The 12,539-nt window shown below is 33.4% G+C and overlaps 1 protein-coding gene across 1 annotated transcript; it reads right to left on the reverse strand.

Annotated features, from left to right (window-relative positions):
• Positions 1–633: 633 nt before the first annotated feature.
• On the reverse strand, positions 634–2,127 carry LOC149160056 (uncharacterized). Its single transcript, XM_089433631.1, has 3 exons — positions 1,557–2,127; positions 1,088–1,459; positions 634–986 (listed from the first exon to the last, which is right to left on the reverse strand). Exons 1-3 carry the CDS (start codon positions 2,109–2,111, stop codon positions 888–890), a joined length of 1,026 nt encoding a protein of 341 aa, XP_089289757.1. The 5' UTR covers positions 2,112–2,127; the 3' UTR covers positions 634–887.
• Between the last annotated feature and the right edge of the window lie 10,412 nt (positions 2,128–12,539).

A 12,539-nucleotide genomic window follows, 5' to 3' on the forward strand; every position in this document is an offset into this window, starting at 1 on the left:
ATTAAAGAAAATATGATTATTAAAAGAATTTGCACTGATTTGAATACCTCAATCTAGTTTGCTAATCCTAATTATTGGAAAATTTTCTGATATATTGGAGGGTGGAGAGTTTTCAATTTTAAGAATGGTAACTATTTTAGATTTATTTTATATTATCAAACGAATTTTATGAATGACAACCATTTTATATTTATATACCGAGAAAACATACATATATAAACGAATTCGCTATTTCTCCAATAAATCTAATGAACAAACACAATTTCACAATCTTGACACCAGCAAGCAACTTTATAACCAATCCGCACGCAATTCAAAGGGAATTAAATAGTTCTAAATCAGTGGATTCGATATGAAAAACACATAGTCATAAATCTAATGAACAAACACAATTTCACAATTTTCACAACAGCAAACAACTTTATAACCAATACACATAGAAAACAACTTTATAACCAATCCACGCACCATTCAAAGGGAATAATGTAGTTCTCCTGAATCAGTGGATTCAATAATGAAGAGAAAACACTCATTATATACATTAGTTTACATAGTTTCCTTTATCTATAGGAAAGATCATTCCATGAATTGGTAGGGGAATAGAGTTATCACATACCGAATAAATGTGCAAAAATGACAGCAATAAAGAGCCCGGCAATAACGAGGAAAATGGGAAAAAATGGAAAGAAATTAGAAAATGAACCCAAACAGACCATATTACAAAGAGGAAAAAGAACTTCCTGATTATTTAGACAAAGTTTCTTTTAAATTTCATTATTTTAGCTTCCATTCTAAATTTACACCTAGCCTGACACCTCTTTGCTAAAACAAAATCAAGATTACCCACTTTACCTGACATATCCAGCTAGGACAAAAAGCAAAGTGAACTAATTATTTATCAGTGAATGTGATGGAAGGTTTCCCTTCATCAAATGGTCAATTCTCCTGTGTAGGACACCGCTATCAAAATGGAGAAACTCTGGCAGCTGCACCGTTACAAAATAGAAACTGTTAAGGTACTTATAGAAAACAAAAATTCAGATAAGCATCCCCGATTCAAGCTGGTCATATAATAACGAAGAGATACCTTTAAGTGAGTGCTATAAAAGACCCTATCATTTATAGCAGAACTCGTAGCACTCACAACTTCAAGCCCGGCTTCTTCTAGCACTGATAGAAGACTAGAGAAGTCAATCTGGTTCTTAAAAATATTTGCAGTGACTTGAATCCCCGAACTAAATTTGCTAACCCTAATTGTCGGAAACGTCTCCGTTAGATTGGAGGGGCCAGCTTGGGAAGCTTGCAGAGTTTTATAAACACAATTGCTGCTGGAAAAAGATCTAACAGTGCTCGAGAGGCTGAGCAAATCTCTTCTCTTTTCGAGTTCAATTAGCATATCTTGTAAATGATCAATGTATTTAACGGCTTCCAGCAGTTGGTCCGATAACGTGTGTTTTTTCTACAAAAGTGGCAAACACAAGTAAAACTACTGCCCCTTTCCTCTTGTTTTCTATAACGTTTATTCATATGATTGAGATATAGAAAACCTAACCTACCTTGTGATACTCTTCGGGGAGTAGCGATATGAGCGTTGAACAAAGCGTCTTCATCGTATTCCGCCTCTGTCTTTCCACCAGTTTGTGAACATGAGCATGCCCTCCTCCTGCTGCTGCTGCTTCCTTCCGTTGACGGTTCCGTGTTGGCCGAAGAAGAGGGTTAGGGGATTTCATCAAAGAATTTGGCCGCGAGTTGCAGGTCAGAGTTGGACCCTGATCGCAAAAGTTACCGACGAATTTCTGCCAACATTGCGACATCGGCGACGAGGAATCTTCGTCATCTGTCTGACCAAGCTTCATTAGCGGCCCTGAAGAAGCTGTTCCGAGCATCATGTAATCATGTGGGCTCTTGCTGGGAAATGCATCAAATAGTGTTGCTGCAGGGTTACCAACATCAGTACAATCTCTGGGATCGCCAAAATTGACTGATTTGATCGGTGTTCGAATTTGAACACCTTCAGCAGTACCAACATTACCATGATCTTGGGGAAGGCAGGCTCCTTCCTGGGAAGACGGCTTGGATGGATGTGGATAGCCTCGCCACAAATTTTCCATTTTCCACTCTTCCCCCTTTCCGCCTGACAAATAAAAAGGAGCGACTAACGAATTACCAAATGCAGAATAAGCACCCCCAATTCTCTAACTTAGCCAGGTGTCTCCCAAGCAGAGCGGCGATGGTTTTCCTTTCCCCAGCGCTGTAGCGGATGTATTGCTGGTAAGCTGTTTGTTGTTTTAAGGACAGAAAGTCTCCCTGATAAAGACCCGATGGGAAACCGCAAAGAGAAAGCATAATGTGAAACGATTAAGCCGCCAAATGAATAGACAAAGGAATCATATCTATGCATCTCGAGTTTCAACCCTAGCTACTACTAGTGCACTGTTGACCAGCTAGCCCTTTTGAATTGAGTTGAAAAGGATCAGGCCGCTTTGGTATAATCACAGTTGTTTCCTCCTAGTATTCTAGTCTTTTCCACCCCATCTTGTTTTCCAGCGTTTTACTGCCCATGATGGTGATTATGATGAGGAAGAAATTCCTTATTTTTAAATTCATTATTTAGGATTTAAAATGATAAAAATACATACATTTTTCAAAATCAATAAATTTAATAGAATTATATTATTATAAATATAAATATTAAATATAAAATTTAACCTAAAATTTAGGATAATAATTTTTTTTAAGCTCGATCTTTTCATCAAGCAAGAGAGGCGTTACATGAAAGTACTATCTACGTTACTCATTCCCTAGGGGAAACCAAACTAGTAGGACGAATAAATTATCCTGAAGTTGTATAAACCTCCCTTTACTAAAGTATCAGCGAGAAAAGCATATATTCCAATATACATACATTTGGCCGACCCACTATTGTCATGCAAAATTTCAAAACTAGACAAAATTTCAAAACTAAACTTATGATTATTGAACAATTTCATTTTTTGTGAAAATGGACGTCGTGCACCAAGCTGCAATTAATTGAGAGTGATTCTCTTTGGTGAGGATGAGGAGCAACTACTAGTATGTTAAAGATAGTTAATTACCCCTGCATGAAGAGTTGGCTAAATTTGGAGCTGCAAGTAACTGAGAGTGATTCTCTTTGGTGATGATGAGGAGCAACTACTAGTATGTTAAAGATAGCTAATTACTCCTGCATGAAGAGTTGGCTAAATTTGGAGAGTCAATTAACTGAGTCACATCGAGTTAAGTAAAATTTTGGGGAAAATTGAATTTAGTGTGTGTTTGCATGTTGAGTTATTTTGGGTGAGTCACTAGTCGGAAAAAGTTTAAATACCCCTCACCAGGTTCATTGTAATCATAAAGTTTGTGTGATCAATTAAAAAGTCGCAACTCGTGTTATTGTTTGTGATTTTTTGTGTTATTTTGTGTCTTTCCTCCTCTGTCTTTCCAACAAATTGGTGTGAGAGCCAAGAAAGGATCACAAGACCTGTGGTGCCTGCAAGCCAGTAACAAGAGGGCCAAGTGAAGAAGGCTGATTATTTTTTGTTTAATTGCGTTGCAAATTGTCGAACTGTTAAGGAATTAAAAGTGTGCAAGGTAGGTGCAAAATTCACACTTTGTTAGTTGGAGTGTCATAGGCAGTGCTTTTGTCTCTGTTGATGATCATGCTACCTCTAGTGGACCTTCTTCACCTATTTCAGGTACACATCCTGCATTTTTAAATCCTCTTTAAACTTTATGTATTTATGTCTTGAAATTGTATTTAATTTTTAAATTGCCTTCAATTCATCTGTTTGAATTTAATGTATATGTTATTATGTTTCTAGTTTGTTAAATATATATGTAAAATTATGTTTATGGTTTGCAGACACTTAGTAGAGTGAAGTTGAGGATCACAGTGCAACATTGATCCCTTTGTGGGACGATGCTACAACTCATATCACATTGGAGGATGTTACGGTCCAGCATATGTGGATCACTCAAGAGTTGTGTAACATCGTCTGACAATTCACCTACTAGTCATAGTTTTTATTTGATGTTGGAAACCATCAATAGGTTGATCAAGACATACCGAAGGTCAGCCCATAGAGCCACCTCCTACAGTCCATACAAAGGATTAGGAGGCATGAGGTTAGAAGCCCACATACTTCAAAGGTGGTGAAAGGCCACCAAGAACATTGATGTTTATGGGGAGTTGTTCGACATCCCTCTGGATCACCCTGCTAGACAAAAAGTCCTGATTCCACTGAAACACTCTAAGAATATTGATGCAACACCTTTTGTGTATGATCAATTCATTGGATCTTGGCACCAGTTCCCCCACCATGACCAAGTTGTTTCTTATTTTTCCAAGTATATATATATATATATATATATATATATATAGAGAGAGAGAGAGAGAGAGAGAGAGAGAGTTTGTGTTACATATGAGGTCGTATTAGACTGATACTAGATCTCATTATTATGGGCCTATCTTGGGACATACATATGATTGTGAGGGGGCTCGTAGGGCCCCTAGGAATCTACCACCTCCTCTAAGAGTGTCTCCACTACCATCTCAGAGCATGGTATTTCCAACAGAGCTAGAGGAGTCATTGCAGCTTGGTGTTGAGATGAGGGAGACCATTGCAGATAGCATGCAGACATCATTGGGAAGTGTATGTGTTGCATTGCATGGAAATATTAGCAGACCGCCACCATTTCCTCGTGAATGGCCAGTTCCTTTACGTGATGATTCATTTCTCGCGAGTTTAGTTGTTGACCAGATGTTTACATATGCATGTATGTGGCGTGATGCCATCCGTGACACTTGGAGAGTGCACAACCCACATGATACAGACCAGGTATATATATATCTATATATATCTATATATATATATATATATATATATATATATATATATATATATATATATATATATATATAACTTTTGAATCTTATTGTCAATTTATACATAATTATTTATATTAATTTCTAGTTCGTATTATATTGCATTTATATTAATAAGATCATGGTAACATGTATACATAGCCCAACTACATGCATGAGCTTATAAGGTCATCCGAGGGGAAATTGATCAACCAGGTCATCCTCCACTAGAACATGTTTCCATGGATTCTCCTCCACCTCATAACACCAATGTGGAGGAGAGTCACTATGTACAGCCACATGGATGAGTAGTTTAGGTCAAAAAGATATTCCTAATATTTCAACATTTTCTTTTTTTAAGTTACACATATATGATAACTAATTCATAGACTAATTATAATTTGTTCTTTCCATTGTGTACACAAGCCCATATGTAGAGTGTTGTTGATGTCTTGGTTATGTGGACACATGAGTGGGATGTTGGGTATAGAGGCACTGATGATGCGGGTCCATTGATGCAAGCCCCAATCATTGAGCCATGAGTAGGGGAGCATCAAACCCAGATTCATCAGACCCCCGTCCTATTTGAATTGCATTTGGACTCAAATGGAGTTAGTAGATTCATATATTTAATTAAAAATGTGGTTAAATATCGTGTATTTTCCTATCATTTATTTTCTACAAATAATGATGTAATTAGTTTGAATTTGAATGTGTTATATTGCAATGCCAGCAAGTTATGGATAATTACTTTGCACAACAGAACTCACATAGGAGTTATGGTGGTACTTAGAGTGGATAGTTTGTATATTCTTAGGCCCATTTCATAGGGCACATTTACATGTGATACAAACTTTGTAGATTTTCATACATTGATAATGTATGGATGTATATGAACATTTTTTAGTTTATGGATGCTCATGTGATATTTGTAATTTATATATATTTTCATATGGATAAATTATTGATATATTCATTATTTCAGTTTATGGATTTGTATTAATTTTGTTAATGGATGTTCATTAAGTTTTTTAGATTATGGGTCTGTTAAAATTATTTCACTAGTTTAATTTTTTTCTATATACTATAACTTTTATTAGAAAATATAACAATTTTGATTTCAGTTTCATATGCTAAGAAAATAAGTACAATCTTAAGTTATGATGAAATTCACTTTGATGATTAAAATAAACTATAATATATGATGATTGGATTGAAATAAGTTTTAAATTCAATTTTAAAATATGTATGGTAAACAACAAATAAGTTCTATTTAATTTTAAATTTATTTTGAGGTCATCTACAAGAGCTTATTCATAATATGATATAAGTAAAATATTACTATGATGCAAACCTCTTTAATAATTAAAATGAACTAAAATATATCATGTATCAATTTAATATTGAACATGGAAAGAATTACAATCTTGCTTCATATTGTCTTGTAGAAAGTGTTTTTTCATGCAATCAACGTGTATGTTATTACAATTCAATTTTTGTTTTTTAATATTTGAATTTTAAAGCCAGCCATATATATATATATATATGATTTTTTTTGTGACTCACCCATATACTATTGCATGGTCAATTTTTTTAAGTATTTCAATCAATTTCTTATCTCAAGGTTCAATTAAAAAACACAAATATGATTGAAATATTTTTTATTCAATTTAAAAGATGTCATGTAAATAACAAATAATTTTGATTCAATGTTATTTCTTTTGAGATTATCTACAATATCTTACTCATAACATGATATAATTCAATCTTATTGAAATTTAATATATAAGTTAAAAAACAATATATGACAACATTTCTATAATTTTATATAATGTTATCAACTTTCCTAGATTTACTTAGCTAGGCAAGTGTTTCAAACAATTCCTTATGATCGAAATGAGTTCTATTCAAGTTTTAAAAACTCAAATATGATTTAAATAAGTTCTATTCAATTTTAAATGGTATGGAGGTGTAAAAGTTACAAATATAAGTTTTATTTGATTTTATTTCGTTTGAGGTTATCTACAAAATCTTAGTCATAATGCACATTGTCAATAATTTTGTTATGCTTTCATTGAAATAAATGCACAATGTTAATCTAATTACCTTGAAATTAATATACACCATCCATCTAATTACATCAAATCAGAAATCAACATCTTCACTGAAATCAATGCATCTAATGCAAGCAATCAAATAGGATGAGAAATCAACATTTACATTGAAATCAATGCATCTAATGCAAACAATCAAATAGAATTAGAAATCAAAATCTACACTGAAATAAATGCATCTAATACTGCAAGCAATCAAAGAGGATTAGAAATCAACATCTACACTAAAATCAATGCATCTAATTCTAGTAATAAAATAGGATTAGGAATCAACGTCTACACTGGAATCAATGCACCTAATCCAAACTTAATCACATAGGATTAGAAAATAACATATTTAATGAAATCAATTCATCCAATGAAAGAAATGAAATATAACTAGAAATAAACATCTACATAGAAATCAATTCATATAATGCAGGAATTAAAATAGGATAATATGTACACTGAAATCAATGCATCTATCACAACTCCCCCCTCCATCTATATTGATATCTCCCTCCGTATCTCCTTCTTTGTATCTCTATCTTACCCCCACCCCCCCCCCCCCAAACACACATGATCTCTCTTCATATTTATCTATCTCTCCCTCCCTCCCACTATCTCTCTCTTCTTCCCTCTCTCCCCCTTCCACCAATATATCTATCTCTCTTTATTTGTCTCTTTATATCACCCCATAAACATGCACATTGTTTCTTCATCTCTATCTTTATATCCCTCCATCTTTTTCTCACTCTATCTTCCCCTTCTCTCCCTCTCTCTCTATCTTCCCCTTCTCTTCCTTTCTCTCCCCTTTTACCTCTCTTCCCTCCTCTCTCCCTCTCTCTCCATCTCCCTTGTCACTCCCTCTCTCTTTCTCCACCTTTCTCTCTATATATGTATTTCTTCTTACCTCCCTCTCAAGTCCTCAGTCTCTTCATTCATCTCTCTCTCTTTCTCTCCCCCTCATCTCTCTCTCTCCCTCTCTCTTTCTCTCTCTCTCTCTTTGTCTTCCAACTTTGGTGAATATACCTCTCCCTCTCTCATTCTTTATCCCCCTTCTCTCCATCTCTCCTTATTTGTCTTTCTATCTCACCCCCAAACATACGCACTCTCTCTCAATCTCTCCCTTGTCACTCCCGCTCTCTCTATGCACCTTTCTCTCTCTATATATATGTATTGAAATTCCTCCCTCCATATAATTTCCTCCAACTCCATCTCTCAATCTCCCTATATTCTCCTCCACTCTCTCCTCCTCTCCATATTTGTGTCCTCCCCTCTCTCTTTGCACCTTTCTCTCTATATATGTATTGAACTTCTTCCCTCCCTATATTTTCCTCCAATTCCATCTCTCGAGCTCCCTATATTTCTCCTCCACTCTCTCCTGATCTCCATATTTGTGTCCCCCTCTCTCTCTCTTACTCTTCTCTCCCTCTTTCTCCCCTCTATATTTCAAAAATTTTAAAATACTTTGACAATTAAAATATTATGTTTAAATATTTTTTATTTTGATGACATATAACGATTTTAATTTTTAGAATAAATATATTTAAAATTATGCAAGATTTAAAATGTGGTGTACATTCTCCTATATGAAAAATGATATTTTCCATGGAAATCTTATCTAAAATTTTCCAAAATATTAATGTTCCAACTACCTCCATCAGAGATACGTAGAGCACTTCATGTATTCCATTTGGAATTGTTGAGGTTTTATTTCTTTCGGTATCTTTAGGTTATGATTACTTTAGGATTTTAAAAATATTATATTTTAATATTTCAGATTGATAAAAAAAAATTGGTCAAAAAAAATTAAGATATTGAGTCAACTTATCTGACTATTTGTGTTAATGACTTTTTTGCTGATGCCTACGGTGTATATCAACCACATCTATTAATGAAATTGTGCTAATATATATTATAATATAGAAAAAAAAATATTATATTAAATTTAATATTATATTAATCCAAAATTAATAAATTTAATAATATTAATATTAAATTTTAAAATTAATATTAGATTTCATAAAAAAAATTTATAAAGGCTTGATCAAGAGTTTATGAAACCCTTGATTGAGCTATTTGAATATGAAATTTAAGTGCTCAATCGATCATTTTAAGTTCTCGATCAAGCTTTTGAATTCCTAAAGTCCATAATTTCAACACCCCTTCTACAAAATTTTATGCAACATCATTTTGTACCCTAGCTGACTTAGGGGAAAATTTTCCCTTATGTGGTGGAGTTGATCACGTTGGATTCATTAAGGAATCCGAGTTTTACATTTTTGAATTCATATGATATTTTTCATCTAATTTCTTTTAACATATTGCTTAAAAAAAATTGGACAATTTTAAAGAGATTGAATAAAAAATCAATAACATAAAATATAAACAACGAAAAAAATTAAAAAATACAACTATCTTCATTTATGAGTCCTCTTCAAAATGGTACTCTTGGTATTGAAATTATTAAAATAGTTGAAAAAACCCTTATGTGAAGACAGTTGTTTTTGCAAAATGCAATTGAAATATTACTTCGCCAACTTCGAAAAATAATAAAAGAATATAATTTTGTATAAAAAAAAAATAATATGAAAAAATTAGTTCTCTCCTTATAGATCATGCTCATATATATATATATATATATATATATATATATATATATATATATATATATATATATATATATATATATATTATACTAAGTTATGCTACATGAACACACACATACCTCTTAAGATGTGTGAAACCTTGCAAGGACAAGCATTTCCTTCAATGGAAAATTGACATATTATATGAAATTAAAAGAATTTGAAAATTTTATCATTATGACAACAACATAATTCTCAAAAAATTGTCATTTTACTCTGAATCAAAATTCACAATATTTATATGAATTTTGAGGGCTTCAATTCGATAAAAGAGTAAAATTTTAAAATTTCATCACCACATTTGGCCCAAAAGTGTGACCCATATTCGTGCATTCACCCTATAATTAAACTTGTTTGACATACTAGCATGGCTCCAAATTCCATTATTTTTGAAGTATTAATCCATTTTGACTTCACCATTGTATGTCTTTAGATTTGTAATTACAGTCTTTTTTTCTTTGAAGTTTTATAGAAAGAAGGAATGCTACCAACATACCATATAAAACTATTTTATTTCTACTATGTTATTCAATATCTAATTTTTCATATTTTCATGTATCTAGAAATTTTATCTAATATTTTCATCAGTATAAACATGAAATATATGCTTGTCATTTTATAAAAAGAGTAGTGCAGGACATGTTATAACATGAAGTATCTACTTCTCATTTTATAACATGTCCTACACTACTTTTCTTATAATACTTAAAGCATAAAATTTTGTCTTATTTTCCATTCTCTTGCATAAAACGTTTAGAAATATTGCACGTAATATAATAACACTCATGTTTCATATAAAAATGTTTAGCATAAAACAAATAACAAGTTGTTTGGGAACCAACTTGACTTTTTCCCTAGAAAATAATACTAGAGCTGGAAGGCTCCTCCCAACCTTGAATCCCTCTCCTGAATGAGTTCCCCCAAGATTCAATGGACTACAATCCAACTTAACATTTTCTTATATTTTTTCCTTTTTTTTCAAGTATACCTCCTTGCTTTAGCTATGAACTCTGTGAGTCTAACTGCAATATAGGATAAAAGGACCAGTTTTTCAACATTGTGTTTGTAGTTAGTAACTACCTCTTCTTTTATTCATTAGCTGGAAATTATTTACTTACTCATTAATGAGATCCACTCTCCCCAATTTCCTAAGAAAATGTCCTATATCCATGGTAGAGTTATTGATCAATAACTTTTCCATAATTAAATAATTTAAGCCTCATAATAAATGCCTAGGTCTTACATCATCCAACGATTAATAAATCCAACCACAAGATTGCAATTCATAATTTATATTTTGATACAAATTGGACCATTATGTTGTTTTTAATCCATCTTGATGCATTTGGAGTGGAAAAAGTGGAGGAATCATCTGACGGGACCATTTTTACCGGCGTGACCCAGTTTGGCAAAACAAGGTCTGAAACATTTCAGGATTATTTTGAGGCATCAAACAACACTTTTTGGGGGTAATAATTTGCCTCTTTAGTGCAGCACCTTTTCATGTTATTCTACACATAGAGACCTTTCCAACGACACAAGAAGCTATTCAATCAAATTCTACATGCAAACGTTATGCCACTCAGAAGTTGACTTTCTTGTTTTCATACCTATAGTTCAGGAGGATGCCACATCAACCCCATTATTTATGGAAAATGGGATATCCATGTGTTTTTTATGTAAAATAATCTAGAGGAGACTATTTGGTAACTCTAGTTAAGAGTTGATGTAGTCAAAATTGACCACTAGTAGGCTATTGAGCTATGTTATAATCGGGCCACTAGGAGGAAGAGTCATCCATTCTTTCGAGAGAATTTTGTTCCATATTTGATCAAAGATAGCCATGACAGATAGGAGGTTTAGCACACAGAGAGTATTTGTGCACTATAGAAGCCCACGAATCATAGGAAATACTTCTATGGTGCGGTGTCACAATCGATAGAAGCTATGGGATGGGAATAAGCTCATCATCTTATGCATAAATTCATGGTGTGTCGCAATGGTCTACCATAAGGCCTTGGTATGCCTTGGCACTCTGGTTTAGTGGAAGGGCGAGCAAGTATTTATCCTAGGAGACAATTAAATGAGTTGGCATGTGATAGATAAGTTGTTCTTAACATCGAATTTTATATAAACCAATTTTAGCATAAATTAACAAAATATCATGCTAAGGGCTAGACTCATGGGTCCATGGTCTAGGTGATGTTGCATGTGCCACATAAATATAGCCTAGCCACATTGGAACCCAAAGTGAAATGGAACTAGCTGAGTGTGGTGGGGTTTCAATGAGGGTAGCATGTGGGTTCCAAGTAGATTCCATGTGGGTTTCACATGGTAGGTCATTTCCTATGTGGGAGGGATTAAATGAAAAAACTTTAAATGGGTATAACTTTTGATCTGAGCATCAGATCGAGATAAAATTTACATCACAAGAAAGATCTTAGTGAGTTGAACATGATGAAACTATCCAAAGTTAATTTTGTTAAGTTTGGGAAAGGATAAATTTATGACCCCATTTCCATGATGAGGCCATGGAGGTTGGGTTAATTAAAAGTAACACCTCCCATTCAACCTAGAAAGTCCAAGGGGTTGGAGAGAGTGTTACGCCAAGAATGCATGATACCAGACTAAAAAATAGTAATAAATCTTACTATAGAGGAATTTTTGAATTGAAATAGATTTCTTCCTTTTGCATATTTCCTTCATAAATAACTCTCCATAACCCCATCTTATGACATCTTGTGAATGATAAATTTTAACATATTTTAAATTCCAACTTTTCAATGAATGAATCAAATGTAGGAGAATCTCGGGTCTCATTAAGTTACTTTCCACAAATTTGGAGAGAGAATAAGGTGTGCATGGCAGGTGCAGCATTAATGGGACACCACTTTCATTTATGTTCATGATTGT

This window comes from Pinus tabuliformis, chromosome 5_2 (assembly GCF_031772625.1).
Source record: "Pinus tabuliformis cultivar Carrire ecotype Pingquan chromosome 5_2, CPIR1, whole genome shotgun sequence".
Taxonomy (NCBI): domain Eukaryota; kingdom Viridiplantae; phylum Streptophyta; class Pinopsida; order Pinales; family Pinaceae; genus Pinus; species Pinus tabuliformis.